This window comes from Larus michahellis, chromosome 17 (assembly GCF_964199755.1).
Source record: "Larus michahellis chromosome 17, bLarMic1.1, whole genome shotgun sequence".
NCBI classification, from domain to species: Eukaryota; Metazoa; Chordata; class Aves; order Charadriiformes; family Laridae; genus Larus; species Larus michahellis.
The window spans coordinates 2,327,682-2,339,827 of NC_133912.1; the positions used below are offsets into that span (position 1 = coordinate 2,327,682).

At 43.8% G+C, this 12,146-nt stretch overlaps 1 protein-coding gene across 6 annotated transcripts in view; it reads right to left on the reverse strand.

Moving 5' to 3' along the window:
* The window catches only part of ARHGAP32 (Rho GTPase activating protein 32), a 256,801-nt gene that overhangs the window by 128,145 nt on the left and 116,510 nt on the right, over positions 1-12,146 (reverse strand). For 4 of the 6 annotated variants that reach the window (XM_074561425.1, XM_074561426.1, XM_074561431.1 and 1 more), the window contains exons 4-5: positions 11,097-11,138; positions 10,659-10,743 (exon numbers count right to left, since the gene is read on the reverse strand). In XM_074561425.1, the coding sequence (XP_074417526.1) occupies positions 10,659-10,743; positions 11,097-11,138 (127 nt within the window). The remainder of the gene's footprint in view (positions 1-10,658; positions 10,744-11,096; positions 11,139-12,146) is intronic. The other 2 variants (XM_074561427.1, XM_074561423.1) reach the window with 1 other exon arrangement.

Consider the following 12,146-nt stretch of genomic DNA (forward strand, 5'->3'; position numbering starts at 1 on the left):
AGTGAGGGATATAGGGAGGCTTAAAAGAGTTCAAAGAAATGCAGGGACCATGTACCAGGGGAAATAAAAACCACCACAGCTTGTCTGGGGTGTGTTCAAAGTGCACATCACAGCTCTAGTGTTACCGCTAAAACGCATGAATAATTCAAAGTGCATGCGCTAGCCTAAAAGCTCGCTTCTCCAAAAAGAGTTTCCAAACTCAATCTAGCTTTTATTTAGCTTTAAAACAAATGGCAAAGCCTGACATTAAATCAAACCTTGAGCCACAAGAGAGGGTGCATGGAAGGGCTCTGACGCTCCTGAGCCCTCACATCGTCACTACGCCCGAAGGATCCTGCGTCTCCCGCCCTGAGCAAGGCAGCAGCACACTGGCCTGGGATGACATTCCCTTTCTTCCATGAGAATCCTTTTGTCCCCAAGGCTCCAGCTCCCAGCAGGTTCCCTGCCCGCTTCAGGATTGCTTCCCCCAGCATTACTGCAGGCCTTCGCAGATAAAGAAATGTTAAGTTTACCAGCATTTCCAAGTAAATTCCTGGACTCACACTGTAAAAATAACAGAAGCTGTCCTGGTTTTCTGGAACTATTTCAAGCTGGTAACTAGGAACTTGGTCCAAAACCAGTTATTTTAAAGCCTGAATGTTATGACATGTCATACTTGCAATAAATAAGGTTAACACTCAAGCACCATAAAGATCAATTCTACAGCTGCACTGGATTTCAAGGTAACTTATAAGAATTTTTGTTAGTATCTGAACATAAATTGGCAGGACCAGACAATACCACCTACCCCAAAAGTGAGATTTTTCTAATAGCTGATTTGTTTTCTAACCATATTCATAAGCTTCACCAGTCTTCCAATAGAACAGAATTAACTGCAAGGCAGGTTCATGGATCCTGGACATACATAAAGTATATGGCACCATGTATTTTTATTTCCAACATGTTATAATACCGGATTTGTGGGTATCTATTAAGCAACAGTCTTCCCTCTAAATTATTACTGACAGAATTCTGAGCGTGATGGTGCCAAAAGCTCGCTCTGTTCTTGGAGGTGTCACCTCTGACTGCAACTCACAAACCAACCCCTGATCGTCCAGAAAAACATTTGATGGGGCTTTAAACCTATGCATGCAAACCTAAACAAACTTCTCCTCCTTCTGGGAAATAAAATATTTGATAGAAAGAAGTTTAGGATGGTGGTAGGGGAGGTCTTGCCCCTTAAAAATATGTCCCAGAGCAAGTAATTGAGTTTTTATTAATGTTTCATTCATACGGTAGAGGGATGGAAAGAAGGACTGCTGAGTAGAAACAAAGTTTGTTCAGTTAGTTTCAAGAGAAATAAAAGAAGTTGTTTCTTCTTTTATAAGAAGAAATATACCCTATATAAAAGGAGAGGGTGTCTTGAGAGGGTTTTATATACACCCTATATAAAAGGAGAGGGTGTCTCGACGAGGCAGTGAGAGCATCACATGCTTCTTCATGTAAATATTTTATTTTTAAAAACCACAACCATAGGTAAACATGCCATATAATGGAAATCTTCAACTCTAAACTGCTTTACCAGGAAAACAGCAACCTGAATTTGCAGGTTCTGTGGACAAAATGGCCAGAAATGAAGAGTCAGAGGAAATAAGCAATTGATATCTTTGGAATGCTCAGTGGAGATCAAAGAGCTCATTGGTACGGCCGCCCAGGGGAGCCAAAGGTCGGAGCTTTGCCTGCAGGACATGGAAGCAGAAGCCTCCTTCTTCTGCTCACACACCACGGCAAGGGCTAAAATAACAAAGCCATCAAAGTCTACAAACATGTTCAAACGCCTCCTGGACATTGTAAGAGTACGTGTGGGGGAAACTATGTGCCTGGGTGTATGCCTCCCCTTTTAAACTGAAAATCTGTCTGAATCCAGACCCTTGGGAAAGTTTGGGTTCACAGGAAACCTTCTGCGCAAACCTCTCTGCTGCAAGTAAAACAAACAACAAAACTTGGGCCTCAGCTCAGCACATCTGGAAACATCCTCTCTGATACACGAGCAGCTACACACGCTGCAGTAAGGATCCTCTCAGTACAGCAAGCATTTTCACGTGTAATATCTAAATACCATTAGTTCAAGTGCTTTCCCCTGCAGTTTCTTGCCTTGCAGGGTAGATTATCAGGGTATGTGATAGATGGCAGGCTGAGAGAGCTGGGGGGGGTTCAGCCTGGAGAAGAGAAGGCTCCGGGGAGACCTTCCAGCCCCTTCCAGTCCCTCAAGGGGCTCCAGGAAAGCTGGGGAGGGACTCTGGAGCAGGGAGGGGAGCCATGGGACGAGGGGGAAGGGTTTTACACTGAAAGAGGGGAGATTGAGATGGGATACTGGGACGAAATTCTTTGCTGTGGGGGCGGTGAGCCCCTGGCCCAGGTTGCCCAGAGAAGCTGTGGCTGCCCCATCCCTGGAGGGGTTCAAGGCCAGGTTGGACGGGGCTTGGAGCAACCTGGGCTGGTGGGAGGTGTCCCTGCCCAGGGCAGGGGGTGGAAGGAGATGATCTTTAAGGTCCTTTCCAACTCAAACCATTCCATGATCCTATGATAGTACGAGTGCAATTACAAGCTTTTTCCTGAGCACTCAAAGACAACTCTTCCCTGATTTTATAACGGGAGAACAACATTGAGTTCATCACACCACGTGCCCTTGTGTGAGATTATACTATTGAGCAAAGCAGTTGGGAAAGCAGCGTTGATATTCAAAGACTGGAAACTACCTGGAAACTGGATCACGCAACCATCACAAGCGACCGGTCTCCGCCGGGCCGCAGGATGCAGAGCGTACTGGGCAACACAGATGGAGCACATCTGGTCTGCTCAAACCCAGACGCCTTAACCAGCAAGAGATCTCAAAGCCAAGACAGTCAGGAATACAAATTTTGAGAGATCAGGTTATGTCCTATCGCTATTCCTTCACCAGGAAATGAATGAAAACATTTATAACTACAGGACAAAGGTACACACACAGCACTGGAAAGCTCAGCTGATGAATGAACAGTTTAAAAATCTGTAGCATAACTTGCTCCCCCTGAGCTGCCAACTCTGTCATCAAACCTCAAAATTCTGGCACATAAGCACAAACTAAACAAACTACCCTTTTTGTAAGGAGGTACAGTAAACACAAAATGTAAATGTTCCCAGCGCTGTTTGCTTTAACAGCTAATACATCCACCGGTGTGACAAACCTCCACCGGAGAATAAAAACACACTCCTGCTCCTGTAAATCTCAGGGATCGTATCAACATGAAGTTTGCTAGTTATTAAACTCACATCAGCTTGGCACACTTGCAGATCTCTGGGTACAATATTATGCTGCATTTTAACACCATTCCTGTTAACAGTACGGCTTACTACATACAAAAACATAAGGGTTTTAATCCTCTTTCAAAGTATGAAGCACTAGTGAAATAGGGTTTATTTTCCTGGAGCCCACGGATTCTTTTCAAAATTTTAATATATTTTAATTATACATATAATACATCTTTCTGTTTTTTTTCAGGTCATTAAACCTCAGGGAAGAAAAATTTTCCAACACAACTCTGTTCCAGTTACTAATTAAAACAATTTTTATACATCTCTGTGACACGCTGCTAAAGATGATTTACGGTGGTGGCAACCAGCAGGAGGTCAATGCCAAAGCTAGCAGCTGGGCTTATTACAGTCACTTTTAAGATTTACTCGTGCCATCAAATAGCCACTATGCACCAATAAAGACTAAAAATCCACAAACAAGCTTGCTATATTTTCAGTGTGAAATGCAGGGGATGACATAAATAAGCTGGATTCCGGCAGGAGGTCAATGTTTTCAAAGTCCCCAGTTGCAAAGAGGAGCCAAGTAGGCACAGATTTCCCTGAAACCATTTTGGCCCAAAAGAGAAGATCCCTAGCTCGAGATGGTCAAGTCTGAGAAAATGCTCATCCAACTTTGCACAGTGACCTCTCTCGTACTAATAAGGGAGAGAAGAAACATGGAAAGCGACAGGGAATACTCAAAATCCTTCCATAAACAGAGCATCCTGGATTGGGCATTTTGTCCCAGGCACGGAAGCCCCGCGCTGGGACTGTTCTCCCGTGCCATGCACAGAGCGGAGAAACTCACGGAAACATCCAAAGGCAAAAGGAGAAGAAAAAAAAAAGCAGCAATACCTGTTCAACTGAATCAACGGGTAAAATCTCATTTGCTATTAACCATTATTTGTGAGTTATAGTCTACCCTTCAATTTATACACCTAGATGATCAGCTTAAAATACAGACAGACATGGAACCAGACGGAGCTAATCTAGATAAACACTAACAGAAAAACCCTTTCCTCCCTATGACAGGCAATTCAATAACCAGCCAGTTGAGTAATGGCAGGCAAACTGCCTTTTACTTTATAAAAAAAGATAAACACATTTATAAATTATTGATTCTGGTAACTGTTAGTCAAGGGGAAGAAGACGAGAACAAAGCCTATAACATGCTTTAAGAACGATTTAGCAGCTAAAGCCACAGGGAACACCAGCAATTCCCCCTTTTCTCTTGGAGGATCGCAAACTCCTTCAGCAAAGCGATGGCAGAGGAAGGACCAGCTCAGCCTTGAAATGATATCCTGCAATTTTTTGAATAGGTTTTAAGAACTGGTAGACAATTTACATGAATCCTGCCCATTAAAGCTGGCTCACTGATAAGGCTGTTCGCTTTCTCAACAGCAACCTCCAACTGTAAAACAAGTAGTCAATAAACCGTAAAACAGCAATAGTGAAGTTTCACGTAGAGATACCCTCCACACTTGATGTTACCCTTCCACTATAAAGCCCGTGCTGGAGTTCTCCCCATTTCACTGGAAGAAACCCAAAAGCAAGCTGGAATTTCACAGGTGTGATCTTGTTCCAAGGACGAATTTTTCTGAGGAGTCGGTGGCAAGTTGGACGCAAGATCAGGAAACAGAAGAATCCAAAAACTAAGGTGAACTTACTCGCATATTTTCCTGACTTTTTTGGCATTGAGAAGCTTGGCCTGGAGACTCCAAATTTGAAAAATCTGTTGATCTTGGCAGGAGACTGTGCCAATTTTCAGGGAGTTGCAACTGGAATTGTTAATAGAAGCCGTTTCCACCTACGTTATGAACATAGTTGTTTCTATATACCCATGTCCTTAAAGCAGCCCTTGCAACATCTCCCCTACCACTTCAGAAGGCAATTGTAAAGAAACCAGAGGGAAAAGACCATACGGGGAATAGGAGGGGTCTTGATCTAAACAAGAGGAACATAATTTATCAGAACACGTCAAAGGCATTTTGGGGGAAGATTAACAGCATCCAGAGATGAAAGGTTAAAAAGGAGCACCGCTCGGTATGCAACGTGGGTATACGTGTTATAACCCCTCATATATTCATAAAGACAAAGCAAAACCCAGCAAAATTGTCTTTCAGAGCACCAATACACAGCCAAATTCAGGCCAGTTTTTGTGATTTTACTATGTATTTACATCTCGTAAAAAGGACTGGGGCAAAGGGACTGCTGTTTCATGTTTCACTTTTTAAAATAAATATTTTTTTTTCTTTTTAAACACTTTGCAAATGAGTGGAATAAATGAAGACATTACAGCCCGTAGCTGCTCATGGCTGCCAAGATACTGAAAATTATCATGCACGCAGAAGAGCTGGGGGAATGAACAAGCCCTCCTACACTGGAAGCAGTGAGCAGGCTTCGTTTAAAATCACCGATGGAAGATTTGAGCCGAGGTGTCCAACTTCTCCCGCACACAGATAAGGGAGCACTCCTCCACTCCTGCTGTTTCCAGCCCGTCTATGTGGAGGGCTGCTTTTAGCGGTGTCAGAAACATCGTAAACTACCCTGCTTAACTCCAGAGGAGGGCATTGGGGCAGGCTTTCCCATTTTTGTTTCCTTTGCAATCCATCTCAGGACAAAATTTTACTGTATGATTAACGCAGACACCTGTGTGGCCCCTCCGCACCCCCTTCCCTGGAGTGTTATTAAATAAAAAGGCAAACCAAAAGAAGATGGCCCCGAAAAATATCTTCTCTGACAAAAGGCAGAAGAAGAACTGAACTGCTCTTTGCAACGCTTCTAACTCTTCAAACACAAGAGAGAAATACAATTCCAGGGGCAAACCACAGGCACCACTGAAAGCAGGCAGCCCATCGCCTTGGCTGGAAGGCTGCAGCCCGCCAAGGGCATTCGCAGAGCAAACAACGCTGCGAGTTCCTAACAGGAATTCCTGGCAGCTGATGCCTCCGCAGGCGGAAATGATTCTGGTTCAAATACTTCCTTTACCGCTGATAACACCCTCCTGCCACTCACAATGCCAAGGCTTAACAGATAAGGAGAGGATCTTCCATGCACCGGAATCCAACCCTGTTCCGACCGGGGTTTATTTTTAGAAGGCAGCTACATGAACGCAAACACGGAGAGACAGACCCTGCTGTTTGAAGGGGTAAAGCTCTGTGAAATGCAAGATTGCTGAAGCGATAGGGATGTGCGTTACAGCACGGTCTCTCCTCTAGCAATGGGGTTGTCAGGGAGCAAAGAATATTATCTGGGAAACACAGAGCTGATCAGCTCTCCATATTCCATTACTAAAACCTACTCGGCTAAAGATAATGTCTTAATTCTTTCAAGTGAAGAACAAAGTCTTTATTTCTGGCAGGAAGTAAAGATATTTACAGAATACCTGATCACTATTTCTCCTGTTTATATGAATGGCACACAGCACTAAGTAAAATGACATTTGCACCATTGCAGGGCGGGAATTATTCTCCTTTGAGCGACTCAGCGACACAGGGGGGGCTGTTGAAATAGTTCCATTCCTATGTATTAACGAGCCCTAAAGCTCCCTAAAAGACAGGGAGACTATGTGACATGACTGCTGTGCTGAGACACTCCATTTACACGTGGAGAGCTCTACAGCGAGAACAGAAAACCGGGGACACACAATCACCTTAGCAGGGGCTGAGCACCACGCTCGGGCAGCGAACTTCAACTCCCCCGGGCCTCTGGCCGATGCCGCGCTGTTTGGTGTGTGCACACCAGCTCTGGCCGTGTTAATGCCGCTGTCTGCAGTGCCCCGCACCGGGCTGCAACACCTCCAGCCTCTGAGAAGGAAGCTTTCCAACTAGCAGGCCCTGAAATGATGCTTAAATTTAATAAGCTGCCTTAGGAACTGATTGTGAACTTATTTTATGTTACATTGGAATGGCTTAGGCCCTTCTGAAGTTAGATGCACAGTGAGGTCTTCTGCCTTAATATACCTGGAAGAGATGCTGAGGGCTTCCAACTCTATACTTGAGTGCTTCACTGGACACCGAGATGCCCCGTACAGAACTGTGTGTGCAATCAACCTCTGCTTTGTCGATGAATTAATTGAGTTTTGGTGCTCGAGAGAGAGGAGAGGCAGCACAAGCAGATGTTAGCCAAGAACTGTGGAAAGGCAGCAGAGCTTAGGAGAGAAGGAAGGTTGGGCTAGATGACCTTTACAGGTCTCTTCCAACACAAACTATTCTACAAAGCCCACAGAACCAACCTAACCGATGCCGAGTAATCCTAATCTAGCCACAGCCTACTAACATCTCGTTTGGGAGACACAGGCCACAGCAAGGCTGAACCACAGCTCTGCTCCTGCTAACGAGGCTCCTAAACATTTATCCCATGTTAGACTAAAATAAATCTGTTATGCAGAACCTGGCTTTTCATGGTGAAATGATAAATCAAGGATGTAGCCTTAAAAAACAGATGCAGTAATAAATGTAAGGTGTTTCAGCAAAACGCCAGTGAATTTCTGGCACTGACGCAAATCTGTAAGGGCCATCCTCTAACTACAGCTTTGACACCAACTACCTTTGCCTGGGAAACCTGCAATTTCCTGCTGACGCAACCCGTGTCTCGCTGGCCAGAGGCAGATAAGGTTAAAATACATTGCTGTTGAAAGCAGAAGTAGAGCAGAACCTTTCTGAAGAGAAAAAGCACCCCAAAACGCAACCAGTTCTGTTAGCACGGTGCTAGGATAAGAAGAGAACAAGTCCTTTTTTATACATTGCAGAAAGTTAATTTAAAATGATCTCATGAGGTAAAATGCCAAGATATTAATACCGATTACACCATGAGACCATATTATAAGTGACATAAACGTTACAAAACAATCTGAAATTTGGCCAGGCTGTTAATAGACAGCATTACACAATTCCTGACACAGGCAGATAATACTGCATTTTGACTATGCAAATTTTTAACAGTGAATAGATTTTGAAAGGAGTTTACACCCACTATCCCTCAGATGCAAGTTGGTAATTCGCTATTAGGTGCCAAGCTGTCATTTCCAAGTCACTTCAACCTACTGCTATTCTCTGGTCTACCTTGTAAGCACAAAGGAGCCACCCATGAATGCCACCTGATTAAAATGCATGAGCCCTAGATGAACCTATTTTTAGGTCTGTAAACTAATACTGCTGTTGTATTAATAGCTTTCATTTATCTTACCGTTAATACTGGTCTTCTACTACAGAGATACTGTAATGCCCTACCCTTTTGTATTTCAGGAGAAAAGCTCTGTTCTTAAGGTATTTTTATCCATATTAAAAAAATCAGTACACCATGGGGATCTATCAGAAAGCTTGCTTAGAAAAAGGAAGGGACGAGAGGCACAGAGCTGGTAATTAGAGGCAGATTCACCGTTTTAAAGCACATGTTTTGCTTTAGGTACACGAATAGTTAAGCACGTACAGTTTTTCAGAGGTCACGGTGGTGGAAACAGAGAAGTGACTCCCCCCAACACACACAGAGTCACACTTTTATGACTGTGCTGCCATTGTCCACCGTTCTCCTCCTGGCTTCCCAACCTGTGAGAGGAAACAGCTCAGGGGCCTGATGTGGCTCAACAACTTTTTCTTCCTGGGCTACATCCTTTCCCAGTTGTTTTTGAGCCGGACCACTCCTCTGGTTACAGCAGTTGGTGATCTGCTAGTGCCAGGGGGCACGGACCCAGAGGACAACCGAGCAGGAGCCTGGAAAGCTGTAGGAGCAGCAATGACACCACAGGAGCGAGTGCTAGACAGCACCAGCTCCGGCTCGTGGACGCTTCCCACCAGAACACGCTCCAGCTTTGTCACCAAAACAACAGGAAGAAAATCTGTAAAGAATGTATTCTCTGATTTTACTTCTCCCTCTCACGAACACAAAAATCTCAGCGTATCAACCCTACAAGTATGCCCTGCCAGCCTTGAAACATTCCAAGAAATGCTTAAACCCACAAAAGAATTAAATCATTTGTCTTCAATGCTTTAAATAGTAGTGCCATGCAAAAGTTGTAATCTCTCCCTGGCTTGCGCGTTGTCCTGAATGATGGAAAGGAAAACTCAGAGGACCACGCAACGCAAAAAACCTCTGTGTGTGTGTACAGAAACCTGCTCAACACCTGCTCAACATGAAACTTCTCTCCAAAACGGACAAAAAATTAGTGGTGTCAAATCACAAAATTACCAGGAGCCTAAAAAGAGGGACGTAGCTTAGTCACACTATTCCTATACACAGAAACTGAAAATAAAGAAACACAGTTTTGCTTCTGAAGATTGAGGACCGCTGCCGTTTGCGTCAGCAGCCCATTTTCCAGAGACCTCGTTAAGAACCGAGCTCTCAGAGACCTCGTTAAGAACTGAGCTCTTTGCACTGGTGTCCTCTGAAACCCGGTATTTTGTCTAACTGGCTCTGCCTTTGTCCGTGTATGTGTGTGCACCAGTGCACAAACATCCCCTGCTCAGCAGAATGGACCTACTTAGAGCCACTAAGTGTGAACAACAGCAGGTACCAGCCCTGAATAGGACCCAAACCCCTTCTCAGTCACAATTTCAGAGACAGAAAAAAAAAACCAGATGCATAATTCCGCTCGCAAAACTGTCAAGTGCGGAAAGATGAAAGGCTGTAAATAATTCACTCTATATTACAGGAAATGTTTTACAAATGAAAAGGTTGTAACCTCTTTTTGGCTAGAAGGCTGGCAGATGCTGGAGGCATTCCTGCTTCTCTAAGTGCAGAACAAGATGTGCCCTGTTTATGAGAAAGTGGCAGCGCTTCTTGGTTCCCAGCCCTCCCCGGTGCTGCTCAATGAAAAATGCTTCTGCCTGTATTTCTGAGGGATGGATCACAAAGGAGCGAAGCCTGCACACTTCCAGAAACGCAACTCGGGCTGACTAGCAGTTTCATGTATTCTGATGACACAGCTACTGCAATGCACAATGCAGAGCCGGGATAACGTGAAGAGAAGGGATGAAATTGAATTATTTATATTTACATAAATACTTGCACACAATTGTTTAAAGATACACACACAAGCTAAAAATACGCATGCAGTTATTACAGCTGACTCAACAATGACTGTTTGATGCAGTCTTAAAACAGTGACATCGGTCAAATCCAGTGGAAATAAAATCAGCTCCAACCTCAAACCACATGGCTGAGGACAGATGCTGGCCCGGCACACGGAAGCAATTCCAAATAGAAACCTTATTGCTTTAACTTCTTATCACTAACCATTTTGCAACAAACTAAACAAAGCTTAGCAGAGGTCCCTCTACCGCCTCCCCCAGCAGGTTCGCTGGCAGCCAAACACAATGTTTCGTGTATAAAAGAAACCTGAAACTCACCTGGATGTTGCCAAAGTCCACGTTTTCATAATGGAAATGTGCACATTCAGCCATCTTCGGGAAATGACCCTTTGTAAAGGATAACCTGAAGCACATCAAAAGCACGTCATTAGATAGATGCAAATCACTGAAGCAATGCTCAGCATCAAATACAGGTACAAACTGCAGTTACTGATACAAAATAAGGACGACTTTCTCATCCTAAAGCCGAGGGAACGGAGGGATTGCGGATGTGATGCATCAAAACAGTGGAGAAAGGAACTGAGTGAAAAAGGAAAACTAAACTGCATCCTTAAAGAATTGTGTGGCATTTCATCAACACCAAAGCCCACATCTTTAAGAAATGGTGCAGGGACAAGCCACTCTACCTTCACAAAAGCATTTTTGCAGTGCAAATAAACAGCCTTACACGAGACACATAGGAAAGGAGAACTTTACCTGTGAAAGGCATCACAGCCCATCAGTCCCGGGTTGATGTATCTGAGGGTGCAGAACAAACGCTATTTATCCTTTGCCTTTTTAAAATTCAAAAGTGAGGCATAATTATTCCCAAGTGTCTCCAGTTACAATGACGGCTGACGGGGAGATCCTCTGGCTCTGCAACATGCTCCTGCTTCTGCTGAAGCTATTATAGACTCCTATAGATATTTCTGGTGGTGAGCCAATGAGATTGTCATTATCTAGCTCTCTCTTCCCACGGGAATAGAAGTGGGAAGTGAGATGCAGCATCTGGCTGCTCAGCGCTAGAACAAAGAGCCATTTCCCTTACAGCATCAGAGCACTACAGAGAGGTGAGCTGAATGCACCCATCAATCAATATCGGGGAGTTCTGGTCCTCAAGTCAGCACTCTGAGCAAAGACGAGTCAAGTCATATTGATTACTTTTGATCCCCTTTGCGGGTTAGAGGTTTGAAACCTTAGCTGTAAGCAGAATAAGTTGGTTTACATTCTCTGGGAGAGAATGAGAGAGAGAGAGAGAGAGAGTGTGTCAGCCCACAGGAAAAAAAAAAATCTGGGAGATCAGAGAAGAAAAAAATACCCCTAAAAATAAAAGTGCAAAACTCGTTCAAATGAAGAAGTACAGGGCAAAATGCAAAAAAAAAAAAGAAAATGAAAAGAGAAAAAATATCAAATGAAAAATATATCTAGGCCACCCACTTGTCCTGGTTTAGCTTCCCAGAGCACAGGGAGACAGGGAAAATTATCTCATTTAAACATTGCCTGGGCTTCTCTTTAGGTTTTTATATATACATGTTCTTTTTTTAAAATTAATCAGTTTCAGAAAGAAATCACAAAAATTTAAAAGTACAGTAATAGTGAGATTCAGCTCTAACAAGCTTTGCTTCTACAGCGAGGAACAGGTGGGAGAGCCAACAAAACCTCACGCATCCCCAGTTTTAGACTACATTAGCTACAATTTACTTAGTTTCACATGGATTTCCGTTGCTCTGATGAAGGTATTATCAGAAATTGTTGCCGAACGCCCTG